At 45.7% G+C, this 11,738-nt stretch overlaps 2 protein-coding genes across 2 annotated transcripts; both read left to right on the top strand.

Annotated features, from left to right (window-relative positions):
- On the top strand, nt 1–7,320 carry fzd6 (frizzled class receptor 6; the record flags this gene model as incomplete). The annotated part of the gene is made up of 7 exons (XM_079228178.1): nt 1–186; nt 3,151–3,347; nt 3,446–4,025; nt 4,147–4,566; nt 4,897–5,045; nt 5,143–5,520; nt 5,737–7,320. The coding sequence occupies 7 exons, from the start codon at nt 1–3 to the stop codon at nt 5,894–5,896; spliced, it is 2,070 nt and encodes a 689-aa protein (XP_079084304.1). The 3' UTR covers nt 5,897–7,320.
- Nucleotides 7,321–7,609: 289 nt separating this feature from the next.
- On the top strand, nt 7,610–11,691 carry LOC306744746 (collagen triple helix repeat-containing protein 1-like; the record flags this gene model as incomplete). Its single annotated transcript, XM_079227427.1, has 4 exons — nt 7,610–7,720; nt 10,303–10,521; nt 10,632–10,848; nt 11,180–11,691. 4 exons carry the CDS (start codon nt 7,610–7,612, stop codon nt 11,320–11,322), a joined length of 690 nt encoding a protein of 229 aa, XP_079083553.1. The 3' UTR covers nt 11,323–11,691.
- Between the last annotated feature and the right edge of the window lie 47 nt (nt 11,692–11,738).

Raw genomic sequence — 11,738 nt, 5'->3', positions numbered from 1 at the left:
ATGCAGAGGCCAGGACCACTGTGGGCGTGCCTGGCTCTGATATGTGTGGGAAGCTGCAGTGCCCACAGCCTGTTCACCTGCGAGCCCATCAAAGTGCATCGGTGCTTGGGGATGCCCTACAACATGACCTTCTTTCCCAACATGATGGAGCACTACGACCAAGATAGCGCAGCCGCTAATATGGAGGTGAGTCCTCATCGTGCTGATATTAACCTTGTTGGGGATTGGCGATAGTCAGTCTTGTTTACTGCCAATAGAGTTTGTGATTACTTATTTATTTCTAAAACAGTAGTCTGTCAAATATGCATTTAACTTTCTTTTTTTTTTTTTTAAACATGTGAATTGTTTGGTTATGACTTTCCTTAATCAGCTCTTAATTTAAAGACCCAATAGATATGAGGCGGCCTTTTAATTGCGGTATTGGCAACTATTTGGCTTAACACAAAAAAATAGTTGTGGTCCCAAAAGAAACATTCCGAAACGATGAACACATGGATACCAAATATATCTGTGATACTGTCCTACAGTTTGGAATAAGTTTTTACGGTGCTTTAAGAGGGAAACTTTATGTTGAGTGGTCTCACAGCTGTTAGCCCACATTTTAAGAAACCACATCAGTCTGGGTTTTCCATGGAGTTATACTTATATCGACCTATGATAGAAAAAGGAAGCTTCATCGGCTTGTAAATTTAATGATAATTCAAGTCCCATATTTAACGTCAATGAATAGCATCTCAAAATGATTGCAATGTGCCGTGTCCGTTAGTGAGAAGTGCATATTCGTTAAACCATTATTACCGTTTTGTAATGTGAGCTATTTTGCCTGGCTGGGTAGTCAGTGAGCTATTAACCTAGGCTACAAACATGATGGGTCCTTTTTTAAATGCTACATTTTAACGGGAAAAATCTCTTACTTCGCTAATGGTACGCAGCAATGCCGTGTGTGCGTGTTGAAAGTGTGTGTGGGGGGGGTGGATGTTTTATATCATTGTTTGCACCGTGGCAGGGCTACAACTTACACCATGAAAGTTGACGGCACATTTCCTAGTTACGCCAGCCCTCAAATGTCAGTCAACAGCTGGCGTGGAAACGCCCACCCAGACACTTGGAAGTTCAGACTGTTTCCACAAATATGTCCAAAAACATTTGCAAGATATGCACAGTAACTGCATTATCATTATAATTCATATTTTCTTACAAAGATAAGACGATAACAATTCAGACTTTTGTCACTGGCCTTGTTTTCATAACGTGTCTTTTTAGACGTAGTAAAGTCTTGTGTCTCTCCACAGCCGTGAACTCAATTTCTGTAGAGATGCAGTTAGTGTCCTGACATTCCTGAAGGCCAGGGTTTGCTTACACACATTTGGTGTCTGAGCGTGAACAGTGATCTGTTGAAGGAGTCTTTTGTGTGGCATCTGGCAAAGGTATAGGCTTCTTATTTCACAGTAGCAACCTTGGCCACGGGCAACTTCATCGACTTTGTTGTGAGGGACCTTTGATTTCTGGAGGAAGGGGAGGGACACACCCAGTCTCACACAAAGCCTTCCCGGCATACCACGACGAGTATCCTCTCTGTTAATTACTCACTCATTTCCCCCTGTACACGGTCTTACCTCGACGGTCCCGTCTCCCAGATGACACGCTTACACTCTCTGGCCTACATTCAACATTACATGCTATACATAGCTCTCTTTGAAAGCGTGCAGGGATTTCTCACAAAGCCCTGACTATCGGTAGGATTTTCCGGAAGAGGGATAACCTTTTTCCGCCCTTGGTCCCAGATTCCAGTGTGTGTGTGTGTGTGTGTGTGTGTGTGCCAGCTTTTGAAACAGAAAAGTTTGAAGCGTTAGAATACAAAGAGAATGGAAAGGGTAATTGAAGTACTGTAATGGACAGGGAACACTTATGGGTCTTGAAAGGTGTCAAAGTTTGAAAAGTGATTTTCTGGCTATTCAAGAAAAATCATTTAATCCTTGAAATACTTTGCTAGGAAATTATCCGCAGGGGATTTCTTTCTTTTTTTAAGAGCGAATCAGCTCAACTTGTGCTGCTGATCCTGTTTGAAGGTTTCTGAAACGAGGTCAGTTTTTACAGTAACTCTGCCATAAAGCAAATAAAGGTCAGATTGTTGAGCAACGGGGAGGAATTGAGAAGGAGTCCAGGACCTCCGCAGGAGAGGAACAAGTCTCTTACTGTCAGAGGGGGCAAGCCCAGGCCCCAGAGACGCCTACTGCCAGACTGGATTTCAGGGGGAAAACATTGAATAGTGGACTGTGTTGGAATGTATGCGTTTGTTTTGTGGACAAATATTATCTGTAAAGGCTAACCATGCATGTTGGTCTGATAATGGTCAATGAGGTTCAAACAAAGAGTCTTCTAAAACGTCCATGTGGTCTTAGCGCCGCTCTGAGTGAACAAAGTAGACTTGGTGATGTATAAGCACATAAGCAATAATAAAAAGGAGCCTATAAAATATACTCAAAACACAAGGATTTAGAAACATCGGCTGGACGTGTTTAACTGGAATCAAGTCGTCTTCAGGGTGATCTGTGTATGCCACGCATAAATAGGAGACCCACTGATACGGCGGCTCAGCAGCAGCCTCGCCTATCAACAGCTCTGTGCATTCCAGCCCTCCTGGCCAGTCGTTGTGTGTTTCCAAAACGTCCAAGCAGTCATTTCCTGTCACCTGTAGCCCCTCCTCCCCCGCCGCGTCTCGGTCCTCAAGCTTTTGACCAGCGTGTTGAAACGGAAGAATATGGTTCCCAGTCAGTGAATGGGCCTCTTTGTGTGGTGCTGTGTATATCACTGCAGATAAACAAAATGAAGTTACTACGTCTATGTAGAGCGGTGACTCCTTTATAATGAAGCAGAGTCAACCTATGTCTATGGGTTATTATGACCAGGTCAACTAAAGTCTTGTTTTATCTCGCAGGCCTCAAGAGGTAAAATTCAAGTCATCCAGTTTTTCAACAACAAAAAAGATTGCTACTGTCTGCGGGAAGTTGTGTTTTCAGGGTGAAAGCAATGTTTAAATTCTTAATTTTGTGTGATAAAAGGAGCGCAAACTTACAGGGTGTGTGTCTGTGCTCTCGTAGAAAACACTTGGTGAGTTCATGTATTTTCTGTTAAACGTCTCATTCCCAGCCGTTCATGCCCCTGGCAAACCTGCGCTGCTCTCCAGACGTCCACCACTTCCTGTGCCAAGCCTTTGTCCCAGCATGCACCGAGGAGAACACGGTGATCCGTCCATGCAGAGAGCAGTGCGAGGCCGTCCTGTCGGACTGCGAGGAGGACATCCGAGTCTTCGGTGTCACCTGGCCTCCTGAGCTACAGTGTGACCGGTGGGAAAACCGCCATAACAGGCAATCCACAAGAGGAAAAGAACCGCTGTGGTTCTTGATCAGTCCATTGAAGGGTTTGTTTGTTTTTTTTCAACTAGATTGGACCCATGTGGTTCTCCCGGTGGTTCGACGCTTCCTGCAACCACCCCAATGAGCTCCTCATCGGCGAAGCGGGACCTTGGTTTCTGGTGCCCCCTGCAGTTGAAGACCAAACCGGGTTACGGTTCGGCGTTCTTGGGCGCCCAGGACTGCGCCCCGCCTTGCTCCAACATGTACTTCAAACCCCACGACATCGAATTCGCCAAGAACTTCATCGGCGTGTGCTCCATCATCTGCTTGGGCGCCACGCTCTTCACCTTCCTCACTTTCCTCATCGACGTCAAGCGTTTCCGCTACCCGGAGCGCCCCATAATCTTCTACGCCGTCTGCTACAGCTTCGTGTCGCTCATCTACTTCATCGGTTTCTTGCTGGGGAACAACGCGGCCTGCACCAAAGCGTCTCACCCCGCCAGTGTGGACACAGTGGTGCTGGGCTCTCAGAGTAAAGGCTGCACTCTGCTCTTTATGCTGCTCTACTTCTTCTCCATTGCCGGCGTCGTCTGGTGGGTTATCCTCACCATCACCTGGTTCCTAGCAGCTGGACCCAAGTGGAGCTGTGAGGCCATAGAAAAGAAAGCGGTAAGTGTTTTTAAGAATTTACCAGAATGTAAATACAAAATGAGCAAATACAAGTTATGAGCAGTCAGGAAAACGATGGACGCTGTTGAATATATCGATCCTCGTGGCCTCTGTCTTTCAGGTGTGGTTCCACTCTGCTGCCTGGGGGATCCCCGGGGTGCTAACAGTCATGTTGCTGGCTCTGAACAAGGTCGAGGGGGACAACATCAGCGGAGTTTGCTTTGTGGGTCTCTACGACCTGGACGCCCTGCGCTACTTCGTCCTGGCGCCTCTATGCGTGGGCGTCGTGGTCGGCCTCTTCCTCATCCTGGCGGGCATCGTCTCTCTCAACCACGTGCGACAGGTCATCCAGCACGATGAGCGCAACCAGGAGAAGCTGAAGAAGTTCATGATCCGCATCGGCGTGTTCAGCTGCCTCTACCTGGTCCCGCTGGTCACCCTGTTGGCCTGCTACACCTACGAACAGAGTCACCGCAGCACCTGGGAGAATACCTGGATCAACGACCGCTGTCAGGAGTACAGCATTCCCTGCCCCTACAAGGTAGCCGTGGCTTAGTCGCCTGCAGGAGGTGTTATGGAAGTTAAGAGAAAAAGGTCAATGTACATTCTAAATGTTCAAATTACTAATAAATGCTCAAAAGACCTAAAATAGTTTGCAAGCTTTAGAAATTAGGATCCCATGAAGCTCTAGATGTGTTGTGATTACATAATTTAGCTCCACAAAAAAGGAATGGATGCACCTTTTGACCAAGAAGGACATTTTGCCATAGAAATCCATGAAGCTTGATTTTGTCTTTTTATGAATTTTGTTAGTTCACGCACTAAATCACAGGGACTCTTATGACGCTTTGTTCATGTCTCTTTGTTCCAGACAAAAGAGCACGACCGCCCTGACCTCTCCCTGTTTCTGGTGAAATACTTAATGACGCTGGTAGTCGGAATATCTGCCGTGTTCTGGGTCAGCAGTAAAAAAACCTGCTCTGAGTGGGCCTACTTCTTTAACAGGACCCGCAAGAGAGAGTAAGGCCGCGCCTTCCCTGTCGCATGTTCAAGTTCACTTTCCATGAGAGACGAGTGTGCAGTTACACAGTAAACTCCCGTGTTCTCCGTCCCACAGTCCCATCACTGAGAGCCGCCGGGTGCTGCAGGAGTCCTGCGAGTTCTTCCTCAAGCACAACAGCCGCGTCCAGCACAAGAAGAAGCACTACAAGTCGAACTCCCACAAGCTCAAGGTCATCTCCAAGTCCATGGGCACGAGCACCGGCACCGTACCCACTAACGCGTCCACCGCCAATCAAGGGACCTCTGCGCTGGGCAATCACGAGCCCCGCATGCACGGTTCTCTGTCTGAGGCCTCGGCAAGGGAGCACCTGGACAGGGGCACCTCCAGCCGAAGCTCCAGGAGGGGGGAGAGGGAGAGGGAAGAGAGACGAAGCAGAGGGGGGAGCTCCTGTAAGATCAGCAGCCGCTCCGAGCGTGCCGTCCCAGATGGGAGGTAAGTGAAACAGGTGTGAAATACCTGTGAAATCTTTTTTTTTGTTCTGATGACTACAGATGTAACACTTGCACTACTTTCAGTATTTTACATGCTGATATAATAGAACCTACTGTTGCATCCCAGCTCTGTTTTAGGGCGCCTATTTTTATTTTTTTTCTCGAGAACTTTTCTCCATACAAGTAATGACAGATAATCCCTGATGTGCCGCTTTAGGATGACTCCGAGGAGCGAGCTGTCGGAGGTCAGGCACGGCCCCAGTGCACAGCAGCTCCCGGCTTTAAACCCATCACACAGCACTGTCCAGGACCCCACCCACCAGCTGGCTCACCAGGTGCCCGAGGAGAACAAGGTCGCGAAGGACAGCTCCTGCTGAGACATCGGACCCGTCCTCAAATGTGTCCGTGCATCCATCCTTGTGTCCACTCGGTCATGCGTGTTCTTATGTGTCTGTGCATGATTGTATTGGTTACGTTGTAGTCGAATGTTCGTTGCCAGCAAACTGTCCCACACCTCGAGTATTTTTATTGTGGTATGCTTGGACCAGAATTTGGGTTTCAGCAGAGGGCTCAAAGAGTTTGGAGTATTGAGACAGGCTGCGTCTTTCAGCTTTACTGAGCTTTTTCTACAGAAATGTTGCAGCCGCTCAGCTGTGATCCACCTTTTATATCAGCTACCAATTTGATAGCATTAAAAAAAACTTTAGGTCTACTGTTTTGTAGATTTGTAGCTCAATGGCATTAAAACGCACACTAGAAAATACATGCAATATTTATGTAAATGTTCTATTTTGTTAAACATTTTTAGAAACAACGTCTTTCACTGGACTAGTTGCTACACTGAGAGTTGCTTTAAGAAAGGCTATGATATTGCCAAACATTCAACGAAAGTCTTCCTGTGGTAAAACTGTTTTTTTATGTCTTAATGTTTTTTCCTTTAGAAGAAAACACTCATCTTGTAATGCATGCAGTGTGCTACTTAACTGCTTCTTTGACAAAGGTGTACTCTTAAACTTGACTTTAGACTATGCCGAATTTAGGATTCTCACGTTTTCTTTCAAAGACCATACTTTCACTTGATGTGTTTTGCGTTCCTTCTAGTTTCTATTGCACAACCACTAATTGTGCAGATGTGTCTTTTTTAAAGAAGTGTCCTGTGAATTTGGATAAAGTATAGCTTTATAGTTTTCTACAAGGATGTGCCTTCCTTTGAGTAGTTCCTCATCTTCAAAGGACTTCAAAGAAGCGACAGATGGTGTGCACGTACGTACGTGCGTGCGTCTGTTCATTCATACGATTTAGAATCCAATTGAGGGAACTAATCAAACCGGCTTTGCACTATTTGTGAAAGAAACACAAACCACTAATGAGTAATGAATAGTTCTAACCAAACAAACAGAAAAAAGAATGAAATTGTGCCTTTGTTCAGGGGTTATTCATAGCATATGGTCATGGACCATATCATTCTCCTTCAAGTGCTTCCAGAACACCTTCTGTGTTTCATCCGCCATGCTGTAATGTCTGTTTTGCTGTGTAAGGGAATGATTCTTCCATTGAGGTGCTGTGCCTTTTCATATCGAAGACAATTCCATTAATGCCAATTTAAAAGGGAGTCCTGTCAGTCCTTTTCAGTTGTATGTTCTTATTCTGGCATGTGGACAGGTCATAGTCTATGAAGTGCTCTACAACTTTTGTGAGCCATTTTTACTGTGTTTTTTTATTTCTTTTATGCAGCCTATCTTGTCAGCTGAATTTTGTATCAATCCTATTTCATTTTAATAAAATATGATTAAAAAAGTGAGTCAGTAACTGCTGTTTATGATTGATTAAACACCACTTCTATCTTTGCACACGCCAACGATTGCACATCTGGTCCATTAAAGAGTCAAATGATCACATTAAGATGTTGTGTACTGGCAGCTTACGTTTATCACAGCGATGCTGTGAGACTTTTTTCCCCTCTGAGGACGTTTCTGCACGTCGACTGGCTCCTTCCCTCCTCGTCCTGCCTACTCTGGACTAGACCCGAGTCAAACTGTGGCCTCACATCTCTCCAGAGCGCGCGCGCACGCAGCCGTCCGTTATACACGATGTCTCCGCTCTTTGCCCGCCTGCTGCTGCTTGTCTTCTTGGCTTTACCTCTTTATGGCGAGGAAAAGGTGAGAAATAGAGGATACCGAAAGGATCCTGACGCCGACAAGGTAAGATCTATGATCCTTACCCCCAGACAAAAAGAAAGACACGTGCCGCTCCGCGAGAGAATGATGCGTTTTAGACAGATTTTATTAAAGAATAGGGCTCACGTGACATTATAGTAATTCTACTCAAGTGGACGCATTGCCATTTATCGCGCTTTGTATTAATTTCTGTATTTTTAATGCATATACACTCATGAGGCACTGCGCTCTTTTCCAGTGGTATCTTTAAACTACTGATTTCACACACACACACACACACACACACACACACACACACACACACACACACACACACACACACACACACACACACACACACACACACACACACACACACACAAGTCAAATAAGAAAAGCAATCTGCTGATTCATACTCGTATACTTTCAGTGAGTGTGGTCATAACTTTGGCAAAATAAAATTATCTAGGCCCCGCAGCAGATGAGAAATGCTGTATTCTGACTTTTTGTGTGGTCAGCTGGTTCTCTATTATTCCAGGTCTGAGAAAGAAAATCCCCAACAGGAAGTTGGGATCTGGCTATACTGTCCGTCTGTCTCTCTTTGTTATCCGTTTTTTTTTTTTTACTAGTTTAAGAACGGTTTTGGTTTGGGGGGAATTCTGAAATGATATAGATATATACACCTAAAAGGTTCAGCTATTTCAATCCACACTGGCTCCAATCTGAGAGTGTCTTTGTCCATAATCTCATAACCCTCCTTGCTTTGCTGAAGGAGAGTTAAGGAACAACGTGGACACACATTTCTCTCAATCTCTGGGGAGTCAAATGAAAGTGAAACTAGTGTTTATTTTGCTGGGACCCCCCTCCTAGAAGTCTGCATGCCCCTCTTGGAGAACCACAACAAGCAGTTGCTCTCCATTCTCCTCCAAAGTCGTATTCCACAGAGAGACCACCACAGCAGAAGGGTATAATGAATAGCACCTTCTGTTACCGTTTGGATCTAGTGCACTGGGAATGACGCAGAAAAGCACAACTGCACTAGACACTCTGGAGAAGAAAGATCTGCTTATTTGAACAACATGGTAATCATAAAATCTTATTTTTGCATCTTGTCCAGATCCTGGACAGAAAAGGAAAACAAAAAAGTCTCAAAGCCAATCATTATATCCCGGCTGTGCATGCTCCGGGAGAACTTCTCCCTGTGCTTCGGTGTTGACTAATGCATGAAGAACTAGCGATTCCTCAGCACTTTCTTTCAGCAAATGCAGCCTTTATGCTTCAGTTACAGTAATGGACTGTGTGCTACTAATATCCAGTGGAGCCGGAGTGTCTAATTCATGCAGGCAGGCAGCACCACTACAGAAACAGCAGACTGGAAGCTAATATAAAAGTCAGCTGTGTTGCAAAAAAAGGACAGTGGTTTCATTCATTAGTCTGCTTTGAAATGTCTCCAAAAGCCCAACCCTTAATACAACTCTGAATATCAACCAGACGGGCTCTGTGTTTCCACATTATAGCCAAGGTGCTATATGTCCCCTTTCCCTTGAGGACAAATTCCAGGTCTATTACAGCATGTGCTAAAACCACGATCCGGTAGTCCCATCACAGGCTTCCCAGTTTTCCCAGAGATGACGTCAGACTGCACATCTCCAGGTCGCTCCAGCATAGCCGCATGCAAAATGGCTAAAGCAGACACAAGTGTAATCCTCCCCACATTAAAAGCCATTTTCCAGATTTCACATCATCGGAAATTGATTTTTCTACCTCATCTCAGGGATTCAAGTCCAGACAAGACATTTTAAACTGGAGTAAAAACTCTTTGTTCTCCTGCCTGGAGACTCTTTTTTTAAATGCCTCTTGACTCTAAAACCGCTCCACAGCTGCACAGCAGCAATGACCCAACAAAAAAAGCCCCAGACCCGAATCCTTTTTGGGTCTGGGCTCAAGGGCGAGGATCACTTCTACGTGTCAGTTTATGACTGAGCCCCGACTGAATGAATGGAGTGTGGGAGACTTACAGGTCACGTGAACTAAAATCCAACTTAAAAAAAAAAGAGCTGACCCACGCACTGCAATCTGTCGGGCAAATGTCTCCTTGAGGAACACATTACACAAAGCTATTTGGATCGTCTGTCTCTGTATGTGGTAGAGGGCAGCTCAGGCGTGTGTGTTTGAGTCAGCTCGAGTAAGATGTAGCATCTGTTTAAACATAGCAGGAGACTCAGCTGGACAATGAATCACACCGTTAGATACGTGGCCGAACACCTACTAATTCAGGCTGTCACCGGGCCTTCAGTTCCTCATTAACACGTGTTCTGTTATCCACTTGCTTCACGGCCGCTGGTTCTGTTGCTTTGCCTTGGTCCACATCTGGGTTTTATTGTTAGACTTTATTCCAGCCTTTTGGCAGTGTATTTCTTTACTGGTTAACAGGGTGTACTCTGGCTTCTTGTGTGTGATGGTTGGATGAATGGCAGCGTTTCGTTGCATGCAGCCCAAAACAGGGACCTACCAGCCCACCCCAGGGAGAACATCTAAAACAGGAAGCCAGTTAACAATAGACTGATGTTGTTGCATGCGCTCATCCTTCGTCACGACTTCCTCTTTCCCCTGTTATTTTTTTGCAGTTTGGCAGTTGCATTCAGGGGCCAGCAGGCACCGCTGGCAGAGAGGGGAACCCAGGAACCAACGGCATCCCGGGGACGCCAGGCATCCCTGGCCGCGACGGGCTCAAGGGCGAGAAAGGCGAGTGCATCAACGAGATCTTCGAGGAGTCCTGGAGGCCCAACTACAAGCAGTGCGCCTGGAACTCTCTGAATTATGGCATCGACCTGGGTAAAATAGCCGTAAGTATAGTGAGGAATGTGGCTTCCAATCATTTGACAAATTCACAGAAAATGTTTTACAGCCACCACAATGCATCAAAGTGCCGAAACTCCCCTGTGCTGCGTTGCAGGACTGTACCTTCACCAAGCTGCGTTCGGACAGCGCCCTCAGAGTCCTCTTCAGTGGCTCCCTCAGACTCAAGTGTAAGAACGCGTGCTGCCAGAGGTGGTACTTCACCTTCAATGGGGCGGAGTGCACTGGACCCCTGCCCATAGAGTCCATCATCTACTTAGACCAGGGAAGTCCTGAGCTCAACTCAACCATCAACATCCACAGAACATCCTCAGGTACGACTCAAGTCATTGTGCAATAAACCGCAACCAACAATACTTTTTTCCCCCTGCTCTCTCATGCTTTGGCTTCAAGCGGCAGTTCGGGAAATACGAGAGTTAGACGTTAGCCTGAAAAGCTTTAGCTACAGCCAGTTAGCTTAGCATAACATAAAGGGGGAAACAGCGAGCTGGAAAGCATCAACAGTCTTTTCATTAAAGTTACACTCTTACAAATTTGGAAAGTTCATCATTGTGTCAAAAAAATGATTTCCATCTGTGGAGGCAGTTTGAGTTGTTCCCTAAAATTCATTCCAGTCTTCCTATGTTTATTCCCCCCCATCTGCAGTTGAAGGGCTGTGTGAGGGTGTCAAAGCAGGGCTGGTGGATGTGGCCGTGTGGGTGGGGACCTGCGCCGACTATCCCAGAGGTGACGCATCTACAGGCTGGAATTCAGTATCCAGGATTATCATTGAGGAACTTCCCAAATAAAATAAAAAAAAAAGGGAGGGACCAGTCCTGGTCGTGTGGCAGTATGTTATTTGGGCCTCCAAAACGATCAAGTATGGTTTGCTGAGGCGTCACTGCATCACTGATGGGAACTTGAATGTTTTTTTTTTTTTTGTAATGCTAGTTGACAGGCCTATAAACAAGAGTACTGTGTCATTCTGTCTACCAGAAATAACCTTTGTACTGTAGCTTTTCTGCTCATGGGTGCTGCTGTTAGTACACAGTAACCATTTACCAGACATTGACCATATTTTAACTCTGTACTCATGTGACACATTTGTATTAATTATTACTGTTAATAAAGTCATCTTTTTTTTTTGGTTAAGAATTTAAATAAAAACGTTCCAACTACTTGTGGTGTTTACGAGCTTTGGAGTACCCTGCGCTAAATTCAGTGT

Source organism: Taurulus bubalis (genome assembly GCF_910589615.1).
Source record: "Taurulus bubalis genome assembly, chromosome: 12".
Classification (NCBI taxonomy): domain Eukaryota; kingdom Metazoa; phylum Chordata; class Actinopteri; order Perciformes; family Cottidae; genus Taurulus; species Taurulus bubalis.
Note: the sequence above shows the minus strand (reverse complement) of the source record. Positions and strands in the feature narration are given on the sequence as shown.